The 23,202-nt window shown below is 48.6% G+C and overlaps 3 protein-coding genes across 4 annotated transcripts; 1 reads left to right on the plus strand and 2 right to left on the minus strand.

The window, feature by feature from the left end:
• Positions 1-356: 356 nt before the first annotated feature.
• On the minus strand, positions 357-9,559 carry Mllt11 (MLLT11, transcription factor 7 cofactor). Its single transcript, NM_001013912.1, is given in 2 exon segments — positions 357-1,693; positions 9,528-9,559. A coding segment is annotated over 1 exon segment (273 nt). The 5' UTR covers positions 1,688-1,693; positions 9,528-9,559; the 3' UTR covers positions 357-1,414.
• A 670-nt stretch (positions 9,560-10,229) lies between these two features.
• Positions 10,230-18,085, plus strand: Cdc42se1 (CDC42 small effector 1). 2 transcript variants are annotated; one of them, XM_087631106.1, is made up of 5 exons: positions 10,230-12,300; positions 13,097-13,413; positions 13,915-14,025; positions 15,105-15,193; positions 15,950-18,085. In XM_087631106.1, exons 2-4 carry the CDS (start codon positions 13,360-13,362, stop codon positions 15,177-15,179), a joined length of 240 nt encoding a protein of 79 aa, XP_087487232.1. In that variant the 5' UTR covers positions 10,230-12,300; positions 13,097-13,359; the 3' UTR covers positions 15,180-15,193; positions 15,950-18,085.
• Positions 18,086-19,355: 1,270 nt separating this feature from the next.
• On the minus strand, positions 19,356-23,023 carry C2h1orf56 (similar to human chromosome 1 open reading frame 56). The gene is made up of 2 exons (NM_001007638.1): positions 21,919-23,023; positions 19,356-19,482 (listed from the first exon to the last, which is right to left on the minus strand). The coding sequence occupies exons 1-2, from the start codon at positions 22,936-22,938 to the stop codon at positions 19,468-19,470; spliced, it is 1,035 nt and encodes a 344-aa protein (NP_001007639.1). The 5' UTR covers positions 22,939-23,023; the 3' UTR covers positions 19,356-19,467.
• Positions 23,024-23,202: the final 179 nt, after the last annotated feature.

Raw genomic sequence — 23,202 nt, forward strand, 5'->3', positions numbered from 1 at the left:
ATTGCTAGGCCCAAAATTTAAACAAGCTGGGCGTGGTGGCACACCCCAGCAGAACCAGGTGGATTTCTGAGTTCAAGGCCAGCCTGGTCTCCATACAAAGCCACACAAACAAGTTTAAAGATTAACAATGGGCTTGGGGGCATGGCTTGTCACTCAGGAGCACTGGCTGCTTACAGAGGAACTCTAGCAGGGTCTTGTAGATGCTTGGCAAGCACTTCTACCACCAAGCTATGTCCAAATCCCAAATTATTCTTCAAAGCCAAATATTAGATGAAAAGGGAAAACCAGATGTGGAAGCACAAGTAATTTCTGGGATCTGTAGTATTTCACTGGAATTGAGAAAACTAAGCCCAGACTTAGGATTTAACGTCTTTATTACATAAATGAATAAATGGCTCCACGATTCAGCCGCAATAGCTTTGGAAGGAATGGGGACAGGGGTAGGGTCTGAATGTAACTGCTTATTTCACGGTCTTATGGTAGCTGAAGAACTGGGTCCAGGAACCACTGATTCCTATCACATACTGCACCTCCATGAAGGCAAAGCTACAATACCAAGGACCAAAAAACTGCGCCTGCTCCACGACTAAATCGCAATTTTATATAAATTCTTCTACTGCTACTCTGGCTTTCCTTTTGATCAGATACATCTTTTGCCTTTTAGGAAGTAAGTATTCTAATAGTAAAGATTCCCCATGAAGACTCAAATCTGATTTTCCCAACATTTCCAACCCGCAGCAGGAAGCAGAGCTGTGAGCTGGAGTTAAAGGAACGATCTCTGAACCGATAGGATGCGTTCCTCATGTCCGGTCTCTTGTGTTCACCGGTAACTACCGCCACGATCCCGGGGAAGAGAATGCACTGCAAGCAGCAGCAGAACTTAGCCTTTTAGAAATCCTGTTTTGTCTCAAGACTTCAGGTTCTCACTACTTCTCAAAGCAGTATTACTGACCTGGTGCTGAAAATTAGGGAGGTTCAAGTAATCTTTGAAGCAGATTAAAATGTAACAACAACAAAACAAGAAAAAAAACTGGTCTCCCATTTTGCACAACTATACTTCTCTCTGAAGCCTTGAAGAAGGGTGATTTTTCTGGGATTAGTTAGTATTCTCAGGGCTGGGGGGGGGAGGGTGTCCTATGATCTTGTACTCCATTGATTAAACCCTTGACTTTGTGCCTAGAGGGCTTTTGAGAGAAACGGAGTTGGCAGATAAATAAATAAATAAATAGATAGATAAATAATAAATAGATAAATAAGTACATACATACAAACATACAATTCGATTGGCAGATTCATCAGCACCACCGCACAATAGAGGGAAGAGAACAAGATTAAAGTGGAAGGCTGAGAGAGGAAGGGACTTAAGGGGGAGGACAAGGAGGGTATGGGGCGGGTGGGAGAGAGAGGTCTCGACTTAGAGCAAGTCCAGGTCGATCGAGCGGATGCTGGCAATAGGGGCTCTCCAGAAGTTGAAGGTGCTGTACTCAAGGAGGGGGTCGCCTTCAGGGCTCTTCCGCTCAGCTCCGGTTGCCTGCCCACCCATTTTGCCAATGCTGTTGCTCTCCTTGCTCTTGTAGGTAGGTGAATCTGACAGGCCCAGGCCTTCCAGCTCCGACAGATCCAGTTCTGGGATGGGCATCCTCCAGAAAAGAAAGGAGCTGTACTGGCTACTCACAGGGTCCCGCATGATTCCCTGAGGAAGAGAAAATCACTTGTTAGTCCTCATGCTAGAGCAACCTAGGGCTTTCCCTTGCTTATGTTGTTCGTTTCCATGTACTCTGGTAAATCAGCCAAGCTTCCTAAGACAAATACCAAGAACTCTTACTATTACCACCAGGCTCCTACTTTCTCCCCATCTCTGGCTGACCAGATACTACCTATTGTGCCAGGTTCTTCTTGGCTCTAGTTTTTCCCCCAGTAATACACCTCAGGCCTTATGCATGCTAGGTAGGAACTGTATCGTGCATCCCCTTTGAGTCTGATTTCTGAGGTTTTCCAAAGTCTGGCCCCACTCTGTTTATGTGTGGTATTGAGGGTTTGACAGATGCTGGTGTGTTCTAGGTGAATGTTTTAACATCATATCCTGAGCCCACTCTGTACCTTTATAGAGACAGGATCTTAACTCAGTTGCCTAGTCTAACCTTGAACTTGAAATCTTCCTGAGTCACTGGGAATACAGGCCTGCTCCACTAGGCCTGCTTAATTAATAATTGTACTGAGAATCAAAAGCAGGAAATGCATGTGCTGGTCAAATACCCTACACATCGCCAGACCTAGATATCTGGCCTCCTCACAGTAATTCAATAAGTTAGGATGCTTCTGTATTGGTCTTTCTTTTCCTTCTTGCCTTTAAACCTAACTAAAAACTTACCTCTTCCAGGACATTACCCCCAGAACAGCCGAGCTCCATCTACCCAGCTGGCTCCAGCACCCTGCATTTTTACTTAATTCCATTGAGCTTTGGTTACAGACCACTATGGACTGGATACCTGTTTTATGTGTGTATCTCTCTCTTTTTTTTTTAAAAATTATTTATTCATTTTATGTATATAAGTACACTGTAGCTGTCTTTGTTCACACCAGAAGAGGGCATCAGATCTCATTACAGATGGTTGTGAGCCACCATGTGGTTGCTGGGATTTGAACTCAGGACCTCTGGAAGAGCAGTCAGTGCTCTTAACCACTGAGCCATCTCTCCAGCCCTCTCTCTTTTTTTTAAAGATAGATTTATTTTTTTTTTCTGGGGCTGGGGATTGAACCCAGGACCTTGCACTTCCTAGGCAAGCGCTCTACCACTGAGCCAAATCCCCAACCCTTCTATTTATTTATTTATTATAAGTACACTGTAGCTGTCTTCAGACGCACCAGAAGAGGGCATCAGATCTCATTACAGATGGTTGTGAGCCACCATGTGGTTGCTGGGAATTGAACTCAGGACCCTGGAAGAGCAGTCAGAGCTCTTAACCACTGAGCCATCTCTCCAGCCCCTGTGTATCTCTTTTAAGAGACCAAAAATTCCTTTATGGGTAAAAACCCACCTGCTAGGTTGGGTGCTGGTTGCACACCTTTAGTCCCAGCACTGAGGAGGCAGTCTCTCTAAGTTCAAGGACAGAAAGTTCCAAGAGAGCCAGAACTATATAGAAAGACTCTGCTCAAAAAACAAACACACGAGGGCTGGAGAGATGGCTCAGTGGTTAAGAGCTCTGACTGCTCTTCCAGGGTCCTGAGTTCAAATCCCAGCAACCACATGGTGGCTCACAACCATCTGTAATGAGATCTGATGCCCTCTTCTGGTGTGTCTGAAGATGGTGACATTGTACTTATGTACATAAAATAAATAATTTTAAAAAAAAGAAAAAAAACAAACACACTTACTCTCCGGTAATGCAGGAGCTAGCCCCTCCACAGAAACGTTAACGTGCTATCCCATTCCTACTCTGACAGATTTCTCCTTTGGGTGACAAATCTTCCCTGTGTTTCTCTGTCCTATCTCTCCTCAGAACAAACCCAGATGCAAGGATAATTTTCATCCAGCATACCAGGATCTTTTTTCCTTTGGTCCAAATGCTAGAGTAAAGCTGACAACATGGAGCAGAGAGCTGGGAAGTACAGGTAAGGAAGTGAGGTTTAGATTGTAAAGAAATGACACCTTCACAGTCTCAGCTTTGTCTTAAGAGACTTTCCTACCCCGCCTGCCTCTTACAGGTTTAGTGGAGTCTGGAGCCCCTTCTTTTCCCTTATTAACAAGGGGAAGGGCAGAAAGCTTTAGTTTAAATGTTCCCAAAGGGGCAAAGTGAACATTCCACTACCACCAAAAATAGAAGCCAGGGTTTCAGAGAGCCTTTCTAGAGCATGCAGTCAGCTCTTCCAGCCTGTGATTCCAAAACATCCCTAAATGATGGAAAATGTCTCTACTAAAGTAGGAAAAGAGCTAAAACCCAGGACAAAATAGACGAGAAATGTGGGGGCTAAACAGTCTGTGGATACAGCAGAGGTGACTTGTTTTTTCTCGTTTTTGCTTTTGAGTCTTGCTTCAAACTCAACTCTAGTTGAGGCTAGTTTTGAACACAAACCCTTCTTGCTAAGGCATCTCTGGTGCTAGGTTTCAGGAATGTATCATCAAGCCCAGAACTTTTGGGCTGGGTTTTTTGTTTGTTTGGTTTTTTGGGGTTTGTTTGTTTGTTTGTTTGTTTGTTTTTTGAGACAGGGTCTTCCTCTGTAGCCCTGGCTGTTCCATTTCTCAAACAAATGTAGTCCACCTGGGCCTCACACTTCCAGCAATCTTCTCGGCTCAGTCTCGGGAATGCTGGGGTTCCAGGTTTGCGCCCCACACTTGGTTTCAGACTTTGCTTTTCCTCCTTAATCTTGTGTAAGCGTAGACACACACAGGTGCACACAGAGCATGCATACCCAAGAGATTGTGGAGCAAAGGTAAGGGGGAGGACCTCTGGTGTCCTGCTTTATCAATATGGGCCCTAGTTCCACAAGACAGGGTCTCTCACCGAACTTGGAGCTATGCTGCTGACCAACAAGTCCAGTGATCCTGTCTGTGCACTCCCATATTGCTGGGGCAACACATGTGGGCAGCCACACCCAGATTTTTTTTTTTTAAAGATTTTATTTATTTTATATAAGTGAGTACCCTGTCACTCTCCTCAGACACACCGGGAGAGGGAATCAGATTGTGTTGCAGATGGTTGCGAGCCACCATGTGGTTGCTGGAATTTGAACTCAGGACCTCTGGAAGAGCAGTCAGTGCTCTTAACCACTGGGCCACCTCTCCAGCCCACACACCCAGATTTTTATTTGGGTACTGAGGATTTGAACTCTAGTTTTTGTTGTTTTTTTTCTTGTTTTTCGAAAGTGTTTTTTCTGTGTAGCCCCTGGCTGTCCTGGAACTCATTCTAGAGACCAGGTTGGCCTTGATTCAGATCTGCCTGCCTCTGCTTCCTGAGTACTGAGATTAAAGGCGTGCACCACCACTGCTAAACTCAGTTTTTTTTGTTTTTTAAAGCGCGTGCCACCAGAATTCTGCCAATTAAGGTTCATTTGTTTATGTATTTTATGTATGAGTGCTTTGCATGTATGTCTGCAAACCAGAAGAGGGGGTCACATCCCATTATAGATGGTGTGCTTGCTGGGAATTGAACTCAGGGCCTCTAGAGAATTAGAGCGGCAGCCAGTGGTCTAAACAAATATGACCTCAGGTTCTTACACCCATGGAGCCATCTCCTCGGCATTTCTTTCCCCCCAAAGAGCTGAGGACTGAACCCAGGGCCTTGCACTTGCTAGGCAAGCGCTCTACCACTCTACCACTGAGCTAAATCCCCAACCCTTGTTTTTCGAGACAGGGTTTCTTTGCATAGCCCTGGCTGTCCTGGCACTCCATCTGTAGACTAGGCTGGCCTCAAACTCACACAGAAATCCGCCGGCCTCTGCTTCCGGCTTCCTCGGCCTCTGCTTCCGGCTTCCGGTGCTGAGTTAAAGGGATGCTTTCACTACTGTCTGCCTCAGCTTTTTTTTTTTTTTTTTTCATTTAAAATTCTTTAATTTATGTGTACATGTGTGCATGATATATGTGTGCAAGCTGATGTCCTAAAAGGATATTGGTTCCACTGGAGCTGAAGTTACAGGGGTTTATGAACCAGCAGGGGTGCTAGAAACTGAACTTGAGTCTTGGGAAAGAACACCAAGTGCTTGTAACTGCTAAGCCATCTCGTCATCTCATGACCTTTTAATGTTAAAAATACGAGCTACTCTATTTATACTCCCAGCATTCAGGAGGCCCAGGCAGGAGTTTCAGGAATATGAGTTTGGGTCCAGGTTGGGCAAGACCATGGCTTAAAAAAAAAAAAAAATGTTGAGGCAAGGTCTCAAAGCTCAGGCCAGCTCTAAAATGCAACTCCTGATCCACTTGCCTCCATCTCCCAAATGCTGGGATCACAGGCATGATCCAGGATATCTGGTTTGAAACAAGGAAATTCTGAGTCTGTCTGTCTGTCTGTCTGTCTTTTTTCAAGCGCCAGAATAAGCCCTTGGCAACCGAACATTACTCAGCAGAGAAGCATCTTAACGAGAGAGTGCCGTCGGGACTGAAGCAAAGGAAAGGTGAGGTCATCATCCCAGGAACTCCGCTCTGACCATCTCCACAGTAATTTGCACACGTGCTCACAAGCACGACTGCGCCTATAACACCTTCCAGTGAACCAATCACTGCTCAGGTCTGGGGCTACAGATACTGCAGACCAAGCCGTAAAAAGTCATCCAAGTCACTGACGCTGCTTATGAGGAATGTTTACTGCATTACCAGGTTTCTCCTAGTTAGCTGACTTTAAAAAACAACATCAAAAACCTTCCTTCTAAGTCTCCTACAGAGTAACCTTCTTACAATGCACAGCATGTAATAGACTGTTTTTCAGAGACAGTGTCTCAGGTAGCCCATGACCTTAATAGCAGAAGCTTACCTTGAACTTCTGGCCCTCTGACTCCCCAGATTGTATAAAAGTCTCTTAAACAAACAAATAAGCAAGCAAAAAACCAGAATCTTAGGGGAAAAAAAAAAAAAGATTTGTTTTTGCTCTTTGACCTACGGTCTAGCTATGTAACCCAGGCTAATTAGGAAGTTATTATATTTTTAGCCCAGGCTAGCCTCCAACTCAAGATCCTCTCTAGTTAACACTTCTGGCCTTCTGAGTGCTGAGGTCACAGGCATTTTTTAAAAATGAAAACATTTTTTTAAAAAAATGTTATTTGAAACTGGGTCTCACTACTTAGCTCTGACTACCCTAGAACTCCTTTTGTAGACCAGGCTGGCCTCGAACACAGAGATCTGCTTGCCTCTGCCTTCTGAATGCCTGAGTTAAAGGTATGTGCCATCACACTCTACTAAAAACGTTACAATTGGGGGACACCTTAGATAGTCAGTAACTGGCTAGGTTGTCTAACAAGTTTGTGTGCATCCCAAGTCTCACAGTTTCTAAAATAATCCCGTAAAAATGTTTAATGAGCTAGAGAGACAGCTCAGAGGCCCAGAGCACTGGTGGCTCTTCCAGAGGACCTGGGTTGGGTTCCCAGCACCCAGTGACAAGCAAGGCCTGTTCCAGGAGATCTGACACCTAGTCTTCTCTGGCAACAAGCATGCACTTGGCATAGATTAAAATAAATCTGTGGGGGTTGGGGATTTAGCTCAGTGGTAGAGCGCTTACCTAGGAAGCGCAAGGCCCTGGGTTCAGTCTCCAGCTCCGAAAAAAAGAAAAAAAAAAAAATCTGTGTATTGTGAGAGAGGGCTTTGGCGTCCATGAGGGTTGTAGCATACATGGCCCAAGCCTATGCTGGGGTGAGAGGACAGTGCCAGGCTGATGCCTTTTACCTCGTCTGACCTGGTAAACTAGACAAGATGAGCTGTGGGGGGAATCTCCTCTGCCCTCCATCTTGCTCTCCTGTGCTCTGCTTTATGTCTGAGCCCATCTCCCCAGTCCCAGCCTGGTTCCCTCAGCAATCCTGTCTCAGTTTCCTCGGAGCTGGGAACACAGGCATGCACTGCCACGCCCCAGTAAGAATTTTGAGGCTGGTACAGTGGCACATTCCTTTAATCCCAGCACTCAGGAAGCAGAGGCAGGCATGGGCGGATCTCTTTGATCCAAGTTAATCAGGGTCACATAGTGAGCACATGTGATGAAAAAATACATTTGTGTGTGGTTTTATTTTTGTTTCTTCAACAAGGTCTTGATGAGTATCCCAAGTGCTGTTTTTTTTTTTTTTTTTTTTTTTTTTTTTTTTTTGGTTCTTTTTTTCGGAGCTGGGGCCCGAACCCAGGGCCTTGCGCTTCCTAGGTAAGCGCTCTACCACTGAGCTAAATCCCCAGCCCCCCAAGTGCTGTTTTTTATTCTGCCTCTGAGTCCTGGAATTACAGGCATGTGCCATAATGCCCAGCTAAAAATTTAGTTCCCAAAAAAGGAATTTTCCTATATTCTTTTGACTACTGTCTGTGATTTGACTACTAATCTGAATAGCAGGATGGATAGCATGGTGGATTCCTATAACCCTAGCATCAGACAAATGAAGGCAGGAGGGTCAGGAGTTTGATGTCAGCCCAACTACAAGAGACCCCCCGACTTGGAAAACAAAGTGAGCAGAGACTAAGCTGGAATTTGAGTCATTGTTGATAAACTGACTCTAATAACTGAAATGCCAGAGTCCAGTGTGGCAGTGCACAGCTGTAATCCCAGCACTCAGGAGGCTGAAGCAGGAGGACTGTGGGTTCCGCCTGGGCTAGACTGCATAGTGAGTCCAAAACCCCCCAAACCAAAACAAGAACATGAACGAGAACCAAAATGAATATGAAAACAAAACAATTTAAAGGAAATTTTGTGAATATTAAAAGGCTGGAAATCGCTATACTACACGTACTGAGAGACCCAGATTTGTTCCAGAAAACATTCATAAAGGCATACATGGCATTAAAATAAAAGACAGGCTTCTCTTCAGCTAGCCTCCCCTTTCTTTCCCTGAATGCTCTTCGCCCAGCTTTCTATTCATTTTTGCTTCTCTTGAAGGCTCTGGATGGTGACAAATGACAAATGTGCTCAGTTCATGCTGGCCATCGCCACCCACTTTTGAGCTACTTCTAAATTTCATTGTCTAGTCTCAGCAATAAAATGATTAGTAGATACATTCGAAAGACACACTTTCTTTAAGCTACCTGGACACACCCAAACCCCCTTTGTCTAATGCCCCCATGCGCATCTAAGGCCTAATCCACAGGGCCTTGCTGTGTCACGCTGCCCCCATGCAGTCTGAACAGGGATGGTGGAGAATGAAAATGGAGGCTTTCTGGTATTTCTCATGTCGCTCTAGGATTTTCCTGTTAGCCACAACCTTCCCCACTTACTAGAAGGAGCTGCAGAGACAAATTTGCTCTCATAAGTAGTTCCTGTGACCTACACTGATTGCAGCATGCCGACCGGCAACTCCACAATTGCCCCCACCTGTCCTACACCTCAAGTCTCTTTGAAGCAAAAATCTGAGACAGGGAGGAGATTGTTAAAGGTTCCTATCACTCTCAATAGCATCACATATTTAAAAAGAGAGAGAGAGTACCCTGCTCCCCAAAACTCCCTACAAGAGACAGAAAATCGAGGGGGATGGAAATACAAGTAGAGGCTACAATAATTACAGTAGGAATAAAGATTCAGCAAATAACTGGTAGCAGAAATTATAGCTTGAAAAGGAAGATATAGATAACTAGACACTAGACAGAAGCCATTAGATGCACAGGGCAAAAATTATAGGAAAATGAATACATGAAATGAAGAGCTAACTGCGGAGAGATGATTACAGGTAAGGTGTTAGAAATGAATGCCTAGGTCCATGATAAGGCATGGATGGAGATCTTAACAGATAAAAATCTGGTAACAAATAGTTACCTATTGTTCATAGCGCCCCCTTCTCTAATCTTAAACTGTCCCCCACCTCCGTCTCGCACGGGGGTCTTTCTAGCTTGAGAAGCTGTCCCTCGACTAGGTTACCTGTTAGCAATGAATGACTAGGGTTGTTCCGAAGACGGAAGGAATGCCTCAGGGGCTCGGGGGTCGGCTCTGGACTGGAGAGGAGGCTGCTGAAGGAAGCTGTCGGAGATGTGACGGCTTTGTCTCCTCACGCCTTCTCCCTCGTCTGTGACGGGATCGGCCGCTGGGTCTCCCCTGCAATGCAGCCCCTCCTAGCAAGGGCGGAAGCACTCCCCGCCCCCTCTCTGCCTGACTCGGCTAATTCGAGGGATAGGTTCCGGAACACGCCACCCAGGGTAGAGCCTCTCCATCGGCTCGCACCGCACCCCCACCTCTCCAAGCACCCTCGTGCTGACTGGAGTGCATGGCTGAGCAGTTAATTGTCCTCCAAGATGTACGGGTTAAAAAGTCTTCCCACTAAACAACAGAACGGCCCTCCTTTCCCATTATAAGGACTGAAGGGGACTTTGGGAGACTCGGAAAGGGCCCCAGCACATCGTCCTCTCAGAGCCTGCAGCAGATGGACAGACCTAGCGCAGACACCTGGGGTGCCGCGGGTGTCCCATAGCGTAGTGCTTGCCGCTGTTCCCGCGGGCCACGTCGTGCGCCCCGAAGCTGGGCGGAGCGCTGCGCTCGGCTCTCAGCCCCTGGGTTTCGTAATCGCGTCGCCGGCGTTTCCGCCCTCGGCCGGCCCCACCTCTGCCGGCCCGCCCTCGATTCCCCGCCGTGCCGAGCAGCAAGCCCGGGGACCCGGAGTGGCGGAACCCCCGCCCGCAGTGGGGACGCCGGGGAGCGGCAGGTAAGAGCGCCCGGCGAGCTGGGCTGCGCGCGGGCGGCGGGAAGGGGAGGGGAGGGCAGCGGGGAGGTCGCGGTCACAGTACACGCCCGGGCGGCACAAGCTACGGAAAGGCAGGGAAGCGGCGATTGCAGCGTGGGGCCGGGTGGGAGGTGCGAAGCGACAGGGGCTTCTCGCGGGCCCTCTAACCTGAGAGATCTACAGTGCTAGACAAACCGAAATGGAGCTGGGGCCCGGAAGTTCTAAACCAGATTGAGGCAGCCATGGAGAACAGTGGCAGAGCCAGAACGATTCATCGAAGTTCCCATCCTGGGTCGCAGTGGGTGGGGGACAAAGCTGGAGTCTAATAAAAGATTGGGGGAGGGGAAGAAATTAGGATCTCTTTCTGTTACCATTTAAGTTCCCCCAGCACTTTCCTGGGGTTAGAGCAGGGTTGGTCCTGGGACAAATGTCTGTCACTTGATTGCAAAGGGGCCCATTCCTCTTTTCAGAGTCCCTCAGCAGCCCGCTATGTTTAGAGGGTCTCCACACAGGGACCAGCTGCATCCCTGGGCTTATAGCCAGAGTTTGCCCACACCATTCTCAAGTCTCTTTCTCTCCAGCTGCTTCTTGTGAAGGCTTGTCAGACAGCGGGTTGGAGGCCTTGAGGCCGGAGGCAGCGGGACCGGGAGAACCGGTTTGGGGCTACCACAGGATCGGGGAACTACCTATGCACATCCTTCCTCCCCAGCTCCTCTTCCCCACCTCTCGCCTGCTTGCCCCTCTACAGCTCCGAAGTCAGTAAGGCCCACCATGACTATAGTGGTGGTTTAGGGATTGTCATTCCAAGTTCTGGGTTTCTTGTGGAAGTGAGAGGGGCCCCTCTGTCAGGATGTGGCTTTCTGCACTCTAATCCCAGATCCCGTCTGTCTTCCTTTTTACGGTGGGGATGAAGTAGTGGGCAGTGGATTCAGCTCACCAGCTGAAGTCTCATTTGTCCTCGGCCCACTCGTTGGCTGCTTTGAAGCGGAGTGACAGCCAGTGCTTAGTACTTCCTTTTCTGGCTTTGGTTCCTCCTCCCCCTACCCCACCCCACCCAACACTACCACAGTGACCCTGGCTGGTCTTCACACTCTGACACGGGCCTCCGAGTTTCAGAGACCCCAGTGTCCTAAGGGAATGGAATTTCCTGGTCACCCCTCATCACCATTGGTGGTTTCATGCCAAGTCCCACACACACTTTCCCTCCACCCAGCTCGGTCAGGTCCCTGGAAGAGAAACAGAACTGTCCTTGTTCCCTCCACAGCCCCCTTTCCTCTCCCTCCCTCCTCCTCCCCACTCCCAGCATTGGCCACCCCTGTCCACACTGCTCAGAGCAGGGTGGAGAACGCTGGTAGAGCCCAGCCTCGGAACGAACTGTCTGTCTGGTAGTGTTGGGGGTTTCCTTTGATTCTTTATTGTTTTCTCCATTTCCCCAAGCCTTACCACCTGCCACCATCATGACTAGCCTTGTGACCGACTTTCCCACTGACCCAGCCTCCCCTCTCAGGGCAGCTGTGTGCTGGACTTCAGTCCTCCCTTCCAGGGGTGGGAAAGGAAGTGAAAGAGTTCAGACTCTTGGGTTCTTTCCTACCCTAGAAGCTGCATTCTCCTGGTGGAGTGATCTCTCAAGGGTGCTAGAAAACAACCAAGAAAATCGTTCTGAAAACAAATAGAACTCAGGGTTTGGTCTGTTTAGGCTACTGGAGCCCAGGCATCCAGCCTCAAGCCTAGGGGGAAGCTCATTCTTATTCATGCTAATGCTCAATATTCATGAGCTGCTCCACCGGCCTCCCTGAGCTGGTCTGTAGACAGGAGAGGGAAGTGCAGTTCTCACAAGGAAACTCAGCTGGGCCACAACCCGTGTCAGCAGTGAAAGGGGAGAAAGTTCTTCCTGGGACACAAATGCTACTGGAAAATTCCTGTGTCTGGTTTGCTGGTGGAGCTTCAAAGTGGTGGGGAGCGGAGGGGGAGACACAGGTCAGAACATGAGGGTAGGATGAAGGGAGGTCTGAGCCTTATGGGGTGTGAGACACCAAGCTGCACACGACAGGACATGTGAAAAAGGGTGGGGAGGCTAGAAACTGATTCCTCAGAGCAGAAAGCTACTCTACGAGTTACCCCTACAAGACACGGTAGGTGGGCCACGGGTAGGTGCGCAGTGCCCAGCTTCCAGGAAAAACAAGGTCAGGTACTAATGCTAGCTGAACCCTGGGAGGGGCCGTCGGACTTCATGTGGGGCAGGTGAGGGGCAGTAAAGGCAGTGGAGCAAGAAGGAAACAATTCCTGCTCCAGGTATTTGCTGAGGTCACCCACCTCTAGGTGGTCCTTAACGAAAATGTAGGTGTTGGGGCAAGGTAAGAGAAAAGGGAGGGACAGGGCGGAGGCCTTGTTTGTGAGAACAAAAACCACTATTTCCTCTTCAGAGGCACTTACATGCCCCTCCCCTACTGCCCTAGCCAAGGGAGAAGGGAGCTGAAGTTGGCCGTACCCCTAACTGTTCATTTCTGTCACTGTTTGGCTTTCTCTCACAGTTTCACCCAAAGTCCTTGGGGGGGGGTCCCCTTCCTCCTTGGTCTCGGTAGTCCCTGGTCCTCACCTTATTCATGGTCTTTTCACACTATTCTGTGAGAAGCGACCGTGAGCCTCTTAAATTTGGAGGGGCTCAGTAGTAGTCTCCAAGAGAGACTCGGAAGATGGAGCCTATCAGAAGGTTTCTGGGGAAAAGGGAGGGTCGTTCCTCACTAACATTTATCTTCTTTCTGCTAAAATTCAGGATTCCGCATCCAAAGACGACAGGACCTTCTGCCTGCCTTCCCAAGCCTCTTGCTGGTGCTCCTAGTGGCTCCGCTGAGTCAGACTCTGACTTTCACCGAAAGACTCCTTACTGGCCTCTAGGATTGCTGCCTTTTCCCAGCCCATCTGGTTGAGTGAACAGAGAGTGTTGTTACCCCTGAGTGTGAGGACTGGTTGGTTAGCAACAAACAAGAGCCCCCTGGGGCCTCTGGCAGCGGCCTGAAGCTGGAACCATCAGGGAATATGAGTGAGTTTTGGCACAAACTGGGCTGCTGCGTGGTGGAGAAGCCCCAGCCGGTAAGTCTCCCCACCCCCATCCTGACAGGAGTTAGTTACCATGTGCTGTGGAGAGGAGACACCATCTCTGATCTGCCTATGACACACACTTTCCTCACCTCCCTCTTGAGGGTGGCTGTGACTAGGCAGGTGTGTTCACGTGCAATAAAGGAGGCTATGTGACGAAAGAGACAAGTCACCTAGCTGTCAACCACTCCTGTTCTGAGATGGGCAGGGCCGTGGGTAGAACTTAAGACTTGTCAGCAGTCCCTCATCACCCAGAGGTGACTTTGCTTTGACCTTTCTTTGTTACGGTAGCCACTCAGCAGGCCACTGTTCTTACCACTCTGGTGACATTGTCTCTGGTTTATGATCTTCTATCTTAGTCTTTCCTACCCTAAAGTTTGCCCATTATACTGCCAAACCAGCCTTAGCTCTCGGTGGGTTTTCAAGACTCCTTCTCCTTCCTATACTGATGGGAGGAGACGGCTGCATACCTGACGCCCGGTCTTCCCCAAACAGAAGAAGAGGAGAAGACGGATTGACCGCACCATGATTGGGGAGCCAATGAACTTCGTCCACCTGACTCACATCGGCTCTGGGGAGATGGGGGCTGGAGATGGACTTGCCATGGTACGAGGGAAGGGGGAGATGTGTATTTGGGGTGTATTGAAGCAATAGAATAACTTAATGGGGAATGAGCCTTCAGGGTGGTCCATTCCTGAGCTCCAGGGTTAGCCCTCCTCCTTTACAGTGACCTGTTGCTCTCCATTGGAGTGAGAGGTATAGATCTTGTAGCAATTGAAGCGCTTTTTCTAAAACCATGGTCTCCTTAAGTACTAGTCAGAGCCAGGAGGTAGAATGCTTACCTAGCACGCAGGAACCCTAGGTTTGCTCTCCAGCACTGCATACCGATGTGGTGACTCATACTGGAATCTCAGCACTCAGGAACTGGGGATCAGAGGCTCAAGGTCATCCTCTGCTGCAGAGGGACTTTGAGGCCAGTCCGGCCTAGGGACGCTATCTCAGAACAGAAAAGAAGGAAAGGAAAAACCTGTTCAATCAGTGTTAGAGTGAATTAGTTGGGAATCTGGGGCCATGAACGGTTCTGTTCTAAATAATGTCTCCTGCATGTCTGCTCTCAGTAAGGGAGTAGGTTTGGTCATACTTTTTTTTTTCATTTTTATTAAATTGGGTATTTATTTATATTTCAAATGTTATTCCCTTTTCTGGTTTCCTGTCCATCGGCTCCCTAACCCCTCCCCCTCCCCGTCATATTTTTTTTTCTTTTTTTCGGAGCTGGGGACCGAACCCAGGGCCTTGCGATCGCTAGGCAAGCGCTCTACCACTGAGCTAAATCCCCACCCCCACCCCCACCCCCGTCATACTTTTTAATACCAGTGACAAAACTCACAGAAATATATGGAAGAATGTATGTGTGTGTGTGTGTGTGTGTGTGTGTGTGTGTGTGTGTGTGTGTGTGTGAGAGAGAGAGAGAGAGAGAGAGAGAGAGAAATAGGTAAATGACTCATTCCTACCTGGTCTTCATGAGACTTCCTTGACAGGACAGCAGGCAGGTTTAACCTCTTCAGATGGATGTCATTACCAGAGAAGAGAGGGAGTTCAGGTTCCTCCTAGGGGTACGAGGTAAATTGTTGCTTGTTGTGGAACATGGAGAGTTAGGTGGTTGTGTGACCTGTGCTTTTCAACAGACAGGTGCTGTTCAGGAGCAGATGAGATCCAAGGGGAACCGGGACAGACCATGGAGCAACTCTAGGGCCTTGTAGCTCCCGTGGGCCTGGTAAGTGACCGGAGAAACCCATGTTACGTCGTGTGCATGTGTTAACATAGCCTGATGCTCCGACTCAGACTCACAATCCTTAGAGGCAAGAATGAGGGTGGATTGGTGGGCTGACAGAATTAAAATGAAGAATGAACCCGTGTACGGGGGTGGGGGGGGGAGCGTGGTTCCCGCAGCACACACCTGTAACCTCTGCACACTGCGGGACGGGGAGGGGAAGCCCAAGGTCAGCTTCTCTTCACCAACACAGTGAATGCAGGGCCAGCCTGGGCTGCATGGGATCCCATCTCAAAATGAGTTTGAGAATAGAGCACCCTATGGAAAGTTTAAAATATGAACTATGGGCCAGGCATGGTGACATGGTGACACATGGCTTTAACCCAGCACTGGGGAGGCAGAGGCAGAAGGATCTTTGTAGGCTTGAGGTTGGGAGTACTTAATGGGCGTCTCCTCCTTGTACTCTCCCACAGAAATGCACACTGTACAGCGCTTTCTCCCTCTGACTTGGTTTTAGCCTCTTTGAGGGCAAACTGCCCTTTCTTCTTTTCCAGTGTTTCTGATAGGCAGGTTTAGATGGGAGGTTGCTGAATTTAAAGTCAGCCTGGACAACACAGTGAATTTGAGTTACTTCAGCAGTTACTTGGAGGCAGAAGGATTGCTATGTGTTTGAGAGCAGCCTAGGCTACAGTGTGAAACCAAAACTTGATGATGATGATTATTATTATTATTATTATTTTATTTATTTTTTAACTTCAGGTTTTGCAGTCTTGGAGTTCCTATTCTGTGTCCAACCCAGAAGAAATGCCATCACCAGATCCCTTCCACCAGTGACCGACCCAAGGGCCCTCTCTCTAACAAGTGCCTCAAAAGGAGTGGGGGCTGGACTCCCTCTACTCCCTCTGGCCTCTGCCCCTCCTGGAGATGGGGGTCAAGGCAGCAGGACTGACCAAGTGACTACTGGTGGGCCAGAGGAACACAGCTGAAGCCCTGCACACCCTTGATCTGAGCTGGGGGTTCTCTGGGAACCTGGAATGGGTTCCCTGCTCTGGAATGAAGGTCGGGTGCCGCCTGTTTCAACTTCTTGCCTTTATTCTTTAATTGGCAGGCAGGTGCGGGAGCCACAGCTGAACCCGACTTTGCTACAGTTCTCCCTGCTTCCCTGCCCTCCCTTTCCTACTGGAATGAGCAATGCAGAGGTTATGGGGCTGGGTGACCACTGCCCAATCCACTCTGGATTTCAGACCTTAAGGTCACAGCCCCGCCATGTGTCTCTGCAGACACCAGGGTCTTGCTCCAGTTAGGCCTCTAATCCCTTGCTTTTGTAGTATTAATAGCTTCCCAGAAATATTTTTTGTAATTAAAATTTGAATTTGAGTTCTTTTAATTACCCCCATCCTGCTTCCCCGTCCTTTCCCTGTCCCTATAAGAAACCTTAGGTGTCCCACTGAGTAAGAATTAAGGGATGGATCTTAATTTGACCACATTCCACTTAAGGCTTGGAGTCCTTGCCTGCCCTCTGTCAGCCGCCCTGCTGGCCCAGGTGAAAGGAAGAGGAGGGTTCTGGATAAAAAGCCAGGATGTAGCAAGATCAGCTGTATCTCAGGGTAGACTTCCTGTGGGGGTAATGAGGTAAACGGGTTGAGAGCACTCTTCGGAGCACAGGCCCTAAGATCCATTATGGAAGCGTAGCTTTTCAACTCGAACACTTGAAAAGAGCTGGGACAGTTTGGGCTGCACCATGCTCTGTAATGGAGGGTTGTTCGGCACCGACCACAGCATCTCTGCTCTCGCCCAACCCCCAGCCCAGTGTGGCAACCAAAATATCTCGAGAAATTGCCAAATGTCTCCCAGGGATAAAATCATCCACAGTTGAGAGCCACAGTTTTGAAAGTCAAGCTGTGTTTTCCTTAAGTGGTTTCCACATGGCCTTCCCACCCGCAGCCTGGTGAGCCAGCACCCTCAGAGGGCAGGCTCAGCAGAACCCCGCACATCCTTAGTTCAGCTGTGTTGTTTGTGCTCAAGTCTCTGCAGAGACGGGACGGGCCGTGCTGGGATGAGAGCAGAGGATCAGAAGCTGCAGGCACTGGCTGTGCTGTCCGTGCTAAGCGCCTCTCTGCTCTAGTCTTTGAACCCAGCGTAAGACTCAGGGACTTTGGAAGATCAGGTGTCACCACGTGGCTAAAGAGTGTGCTTTAGATGGGAAGGCGCTGTAGGAGCAGAGTCTTTAGGCCCTTTGTTTTCTCAGGTGTTTTTGTTCTGGCCCTTTCTTTGCAGGCTGATTAGAAAGGCAGAACAAGACAGACAAGCTCCTGACTGCTCCTAGAAAAGAGGGCCGGGGTCTCATTAGCTTTGTAATAGGAAGCTTGTTTTGTGGTAATGGGTCAGGGTTGTGGAAACTGATCTGTGCCTGCTGCCTCCCTCCGTCCAGTTACCCCCGGTCTAGTGACTGAGACTTTCATTTGTCCAAAGCTCTGCACTCTGGTGTCTCAGGCTCTAAGATTGGTCACGGATGTCCACTCGGAGTTTGCCTCCGTGCGGTTTCAGTCAGGCCTGCCTCCCTAAGGGAGTTCACCTCATAGCCCTAGAGGAGCTTATTAATTGGAGGCTACGTGAATACTTGCTGGAGGACCTGTGTCCCCTGGCAGCATGCTCCCAGGAAGGCCATTGGCAAAAGGTTGGACATAGTGTGGGTGACCCTGAGCTCCAGTTGTGCGTTAGTTTTTTGAGCAGTCCTTCCTGCTGATGCTCTTCTGCCTCGAGCTACCTTCTCTAGTATGTCTGCTGCCACCACTTAACAAGGTGATTGGAATGAGTTTGAGTCATAATTTATATTAAAAAGTTGATGATGGACTTTTAAGATACATTTTTTCCAATAAAAGAATTAAGCAAAAATGGTTTCAGAGGAATCACTACAAATGTGTGTTAGATCAAAAGTTGGGCATGGCTGATGTAGAAAACAATGTGGCAGAGAAGGAATTTTGTTTCAACATAGCCTTTCCTGAAGAGAAGACAGTACTGGATAGGTAAGGAAAAGCCACCATGCTATTTCCTTTCATTTGGTGTTTGAAAACTACTTATTTTGACCAGGTGTGTTCGCACACACCCTTAATCCTAGCCTTCAAGGGGCCGGTGAATCTCTGCGTTTGAGACCAGTCTTTTCTACCCAGCAAGTTAGAGCTATGTAGTAAGATACCATCTTTTTTTTAAGATTTATTTTTTATTTATCTGAGTATACTGCAGTTATCTTCAGACACACCAGAAGAGGTCAATCAGATCTCATTACAGATGGTTGTGAGCCACCATGTGGTTGCTGGGAATTGAACTCAGGACCTCTGGAAGAGCAGTCAGTGCTCTTAACCTCTGAGCCATCTCTCCAGCCCGTAAGATACCATCTTAAAAGCCCAATCTGATGTTTGGCTTTGTTTCGTTTCTGAGACAGGGTTTCTCTGTATCCCTGGCTGTACAGCAGCTCGATCTGTAGACCAAGCTGGCCTTGAACTCGGAGATCCCTCTGCCTCTGCTCCTGAGTGCTGGGAGTGTACACCCCACTACTGCCCAGCAATGTTTTGGTTTTTAGGTTTTTTTGTTTTTTGTTTTTTTTTTCTTCTTTTCTTTTTTTCGGAGCTGGGGACAGAACCCAGGGCCTTGCGCTTGCTAGGCAAGTGCTCTACCACTGAGCTAACTCCCCAACCCCTTGTTTTTTTTTTAAGTAATTTATTTTTATTTGCATTGGTGTTTAGCCTGCGTGTCTGTCTGTGTGAGGGAGTAGGAACCACTAGAACCTAAATTATAGATAGTTGTGAGCTACCATGTGGTTGCTGGGAATTGAACTCAGGTCCTCTGGAAGAGCAGTCAGTGCTCTTAACCACTGAGCCATCTCTCCAGCAGTCCAGCAGGGTTTTTTTTTTTTTTTTTTTTTGCTGTAAAACAGTGCTGGAAATGAAAACGAGCAGTGTGAATATTTTACCTTAAAAGAAAGGGGTGAAGGAACACGGAAAAGGCTGCTGGCTCTAAGGTTGCTGAGCATGTCTGTAAACAGAAAAGTTCGGGGAGCAGTCTGTGGCCCCATCATGTGCAGGGGGAGGAGTCTGTGGCCCCATCATGTACGGGACCCCAGGTTTGACCCAGTCACCACCAAAAAGAAAAGTGACACCAAAGTATGTACTTTTCAGGTTTTTTTTTTCTTTATATTAAAAATATGCAGTGGGTGCTGGGGTTTAAAAGGGAGTTTATAATGTAGACATCTTCTCTTGAGGGTGACGTGGCCATTACCTCTAGGTTCTTTCTATCTGGGGAAGGCAAGAAAACAGAAGAGATTATAATCATAACTACATTCTTTTACTTGCTTTATCCTGCTATAAACTACTTTCTCAGCCCTACTAGTTTGGGCTGTGTGTGTGTGTGTGTGTTTGTGTGCGCGCTCGAGCTTCAGGCCAGTTCTGTCTCGCCTCCCATCATATGAGAGCTGTGTGTGTGTGTGTGTGTGTGTGTGTGTGTGTGTGTGTGTGTGCACAAGAGAGAGAGAGAGAGCAACTTCAGGCCAGTTCTGTCTCGCCTCCCATCATATGAGAGCTGGATTTTCACATGGGTTCTGGGCATTCATTGTGCTCGGGCATTAGGCAAGGGCAGTAAGAACTTTCCTTGCTGAGTCATCTCTCTGGCCTAACTTGGAACTTGTTTTTAATTATGTGTCCCACTACCTGCATGTGTGTGCAGGTACCCACAGTCCAGGGTGTCGGGTCTCCCTCGGGCAGGAGTTGTACAGGTGGTTGTGAGTGGCTGCTGGGTGTGCTGGAAATTTAACTTATGTCCTTCGGAAGAGGAGTAAATGCTCTTAACCACTGAGCCATCTTCCCAGTGTACTGACCTGACATGTCTGCTCCCTTGCCTCCCCCTACCAATCTATGAGGTGTACATCTCCATGCTCAGCTTGTGGTGTGGATCAAACTCAGGACTTCATACATGCTAGGCAAGCCCTCTCCTAATAACTACATAAGTCTCCAGCCCCCAAGTGTGTTATTTTTATATTAAAAGTAGAATCCGACTCACAAGGAGGGAAATAAAAATAGAAGCCAACTAAGTCATCAAGCATGCCTTCTGTTTATTGTCTTTCCCCCCTGCCAGTCATCCCTTGCAATTGAGACTACTTATGGAGTCAGTCTGAGCCGATAGTAATTTTGTATGTTTGTTTGAAACGGTCTCATTATGTAGCTCTGGCTGGCCTAGAACTTACTATGTAAACCAGGCTGGCCTTCAACTCATGAATTATCCACCTGTCTCTGCCTCCCAAGTGCTGGGACTAAAGGTGTGCACTACCACACCTGACTTCTTTGTGAAATTTTAAGTGGCTGGGTAGAGTCCCAAAAGGACAGTTTTGGGGAACATGGATACTGGTGCAAAACCTGGTTTCAATTGTGTGGCCTGTCGCCACTTTCTTCAGTGATGGGGTTTGAACCTAGTGCCTTGTGCATGTGTTAGCGAAGCCCATGCCTCCGGCCCTGCTAGCTTGTAAAACTGTTCCTTCACCTGTAAACAGGTAAGACCCCATAAGGTGAGGGCAGATCCAAATGCCATCCATATCTGGAGTAAGACCTCAGATATTGGATGTTACTGACAAAGTGTAAGTTATTGTCCTAGTCCAAGCTGGAGAGATGGCTCAGCAGGTAAGGTCACTGGCTGCTCTTCTCGAAGCCCTGAATTCAATTCCCAGCATCCACTTGGTGGCTCATACCATCTATAACAACAGTTCCAGGGGATCCAACTCCTTTTTCTGGCTTCCATGGGTACCAGGTGCACAGACATACATGCAAGCAAAAAGCCCTAACATGATTTTTAAAAACTCTCTTGATCATTAACTTGTTAATATGTTCTATGTCCACCGTCCATGCATTTAGTCTTTACAGCCAAGCATGGTAGGAAAATTGTCCATTTAAGATCAGGATGGGCTGGAGAGATGGCTCGGCGGTTAAGAGCACTGTCTGCTCTTCCAGAGGTCCTGAGTTCAATTCCCAGCAACCACATGGTGGCTCACAACCATCTATAAAGAGATCCGATGCCCTCTTCTGTGTGTCTGACAGCTAAGGTCTACTCATATAAATAAAGATCAGCCATGACTACTTACCAAAACTCAAAAAAGAGAAAAAAGGAAAGAAGTCATATTATCTGATCAATAATCTGATGCCCAGTAAGACATGGCATTTGTTCAAGAATTGAAAGGCATGGTGGTACATGCCTCTTATCCTGGCCCTTAATAGAAGTGATGGGGTGCGTGGCTACACAGTGAGTTCAAGGCCATCCTTGAGACTCTTTCAGGCTGGTAAGATCACTCCAAGCCTGACAACCTGAGTTTGAGCTCTGGAAGGCTCTGGAGAATCCCCTCAATCCGAGAGTTATAGGCCAGCCTAGACAACATAGTAAAACCTGATTAAAACAAAACAAAACGGGCGGTTAGATAAGCAAGTAGGCTGGCCATCCGGTTCAGTGGTAATACATATGTGAGGTAAGGGCTCAGGCTTCAGTGACATGTGCATGTGCACGTACCCCATACATACCAAACAGAACAGAAAACGGGCCAAGACTAGACTAACCAGTGCAAATTCAGACCCAGTAACTGATCAGCAAGTCAGTCACTCTTGCAAGAACACCGGCTGTGTTAGCAACAGGATATGGGACATCGAGACTTTTTAGATCATCAAGAAAGGCCCTCACTCATCGGTAAAACTTACTGGTTGCGTCTCTGTGAACACTGAAGAGAGGCTATTCCAGATATCCTCCAGGCCAATCCTGACACGTTTCCAAAAGGCAAGAGCTGGGCTGGGGCTCGGGCTAGTGGGTGGGAGGATGGGTCTGCGTCTCAGGTGGACAGGAATCGGAGAAATTGTGCTGGCAACATGAGTGCTGCAGCTATGGTCAGTACAGAGACTCGAGTCCAGAGGGCACTCCTCCAGTTGCCTGTTGCAAGTGCACAGCTGGTAGGTGCAAGGCCGGTGCTCTGTACGGAGTTCGTTCAGTGCCCCAACTCGAAGGCGCCCAGAAAGGCCATGCAGCTTGCCAGCTCGGCTCCTACTCATAGTGCCTGACTTACAGTGGCAGTGCCATGGGCCCCAAGGCATCAGTACTACCCGCAGATCCTCAGGAGATGGCATGGCTGTGAGTGAGGGTTTTGGCCACGGGGATGGGGTGGACCCAGGTGTCGACCACTGTTGCAGGGTGGTCTCGGAAGACAGGTCCACAGTAGTCTTTGAACTGGGGGACCGCATATCAGTGGTCAGCCTAATCTCTCGCTCCTGGCTATTGGCTACAAACCTCCCGGTAGTGCTGGAACTTCCCACAGTATTGGTGGTCGAAAAGATAGTTATAGGGTTGTTGGTGGTTTTTCTGGTATCAACCACCCCCTCTTCCAAGGAGCCATCCTCCTCCCAGTCACCGGAGTTGGACAATGATGACCGGCTATAGCCTGTCACGGTGGACAGGAGCTCAGCAGCTGCCGGGACGGCCAGGCGGTCGGCAGTGGCCAGGGCATCATTTTCATCCTCCAGGGTTACCCTCAGCTTCCGGGATATACTGGTCCGGGCGGTGGGGTTTGTGCTCCGGAGGCTGCGGGCTGGGCCCCCAAAGTGGAAGCTGACCCGCTGCATCCTAACCGTGGTAGCGGTCGGGTTAGTCTTTTGGTCTTCGGCCCCCGCCGCCCGGGACTCCAGACTTAGCAGCAGGGCCCAGAGCAGCATGCAGGCGGCGGGGACCATGGGGCTGGGAGTCTTGAGGTCGAGAGGTAGGCCTAGGCTCCTACCTTCTCTCCCTCCCTTCCGCTCTCCACCAACCCGCCAGGTCTCGAGGTCGTTTGAACGGACCAGGAGGGTGCTCAGAGGCACGTGGCTCGCCCCTCCCCTAAGTGCTCTTACCGCGCAGGGCCAGCAGCCCCAGGGGCTGAGCTAAAAGTCCAGAGGAACCCTGGTAAGCAAGAATTCTGTGCAGGAACCAAAAGGATTGTGATGTAAGGGCTTGGGGAA

Source organism: Rattus norvegicus, chromosome 2, assembly GCF_021556685.1.
Source record: "Rattus norvegicus strain SHRSP/BbbUtx chromosome 2, alternate assembly SHRSP_T2T, whole genome shotgun sequence".
Classification (NCBI taxonomy): domain Eukaryota; kingdom Metazoa; phylum Chordata; class Mammalia; order Rodentia; family Muridae; genus Rattus; species Rattus norvegicus.

Bases quoted from the DNA above. Each gene is read 5' to 3' on its own strand.
- C2h1orf56 (NM_001007638.1), bottom strand. From the start codon at position 22,938: ATGGTCCCCGCCGCCTGCATGCTGCTCTGGGCCCTGCTGCTAAGTCTG.
- Cdc42se1 (XM_087631106.1), top strand. From the start codon at position 13,360: ATGAGTGAGTTTTGGCACAAACTGGGCTGCTGCGTGGTGGAGAAGCCC. The intron at 13,414-13,914 runs GTAAGTCTCCCC...TTCCCCAAACAG, and splicing joins TGGTGGAGAAGCCCCAGCCG to AAGAAGAGGAGAAGACGGAT. The intron at 14,026-15,104 runs GTACGAGGGAAG...GCTTTTCAACAG, and splicing joins CTGGAGATGGACTTGCCATG to ACAGGTGCTGTTCAGGAGCA.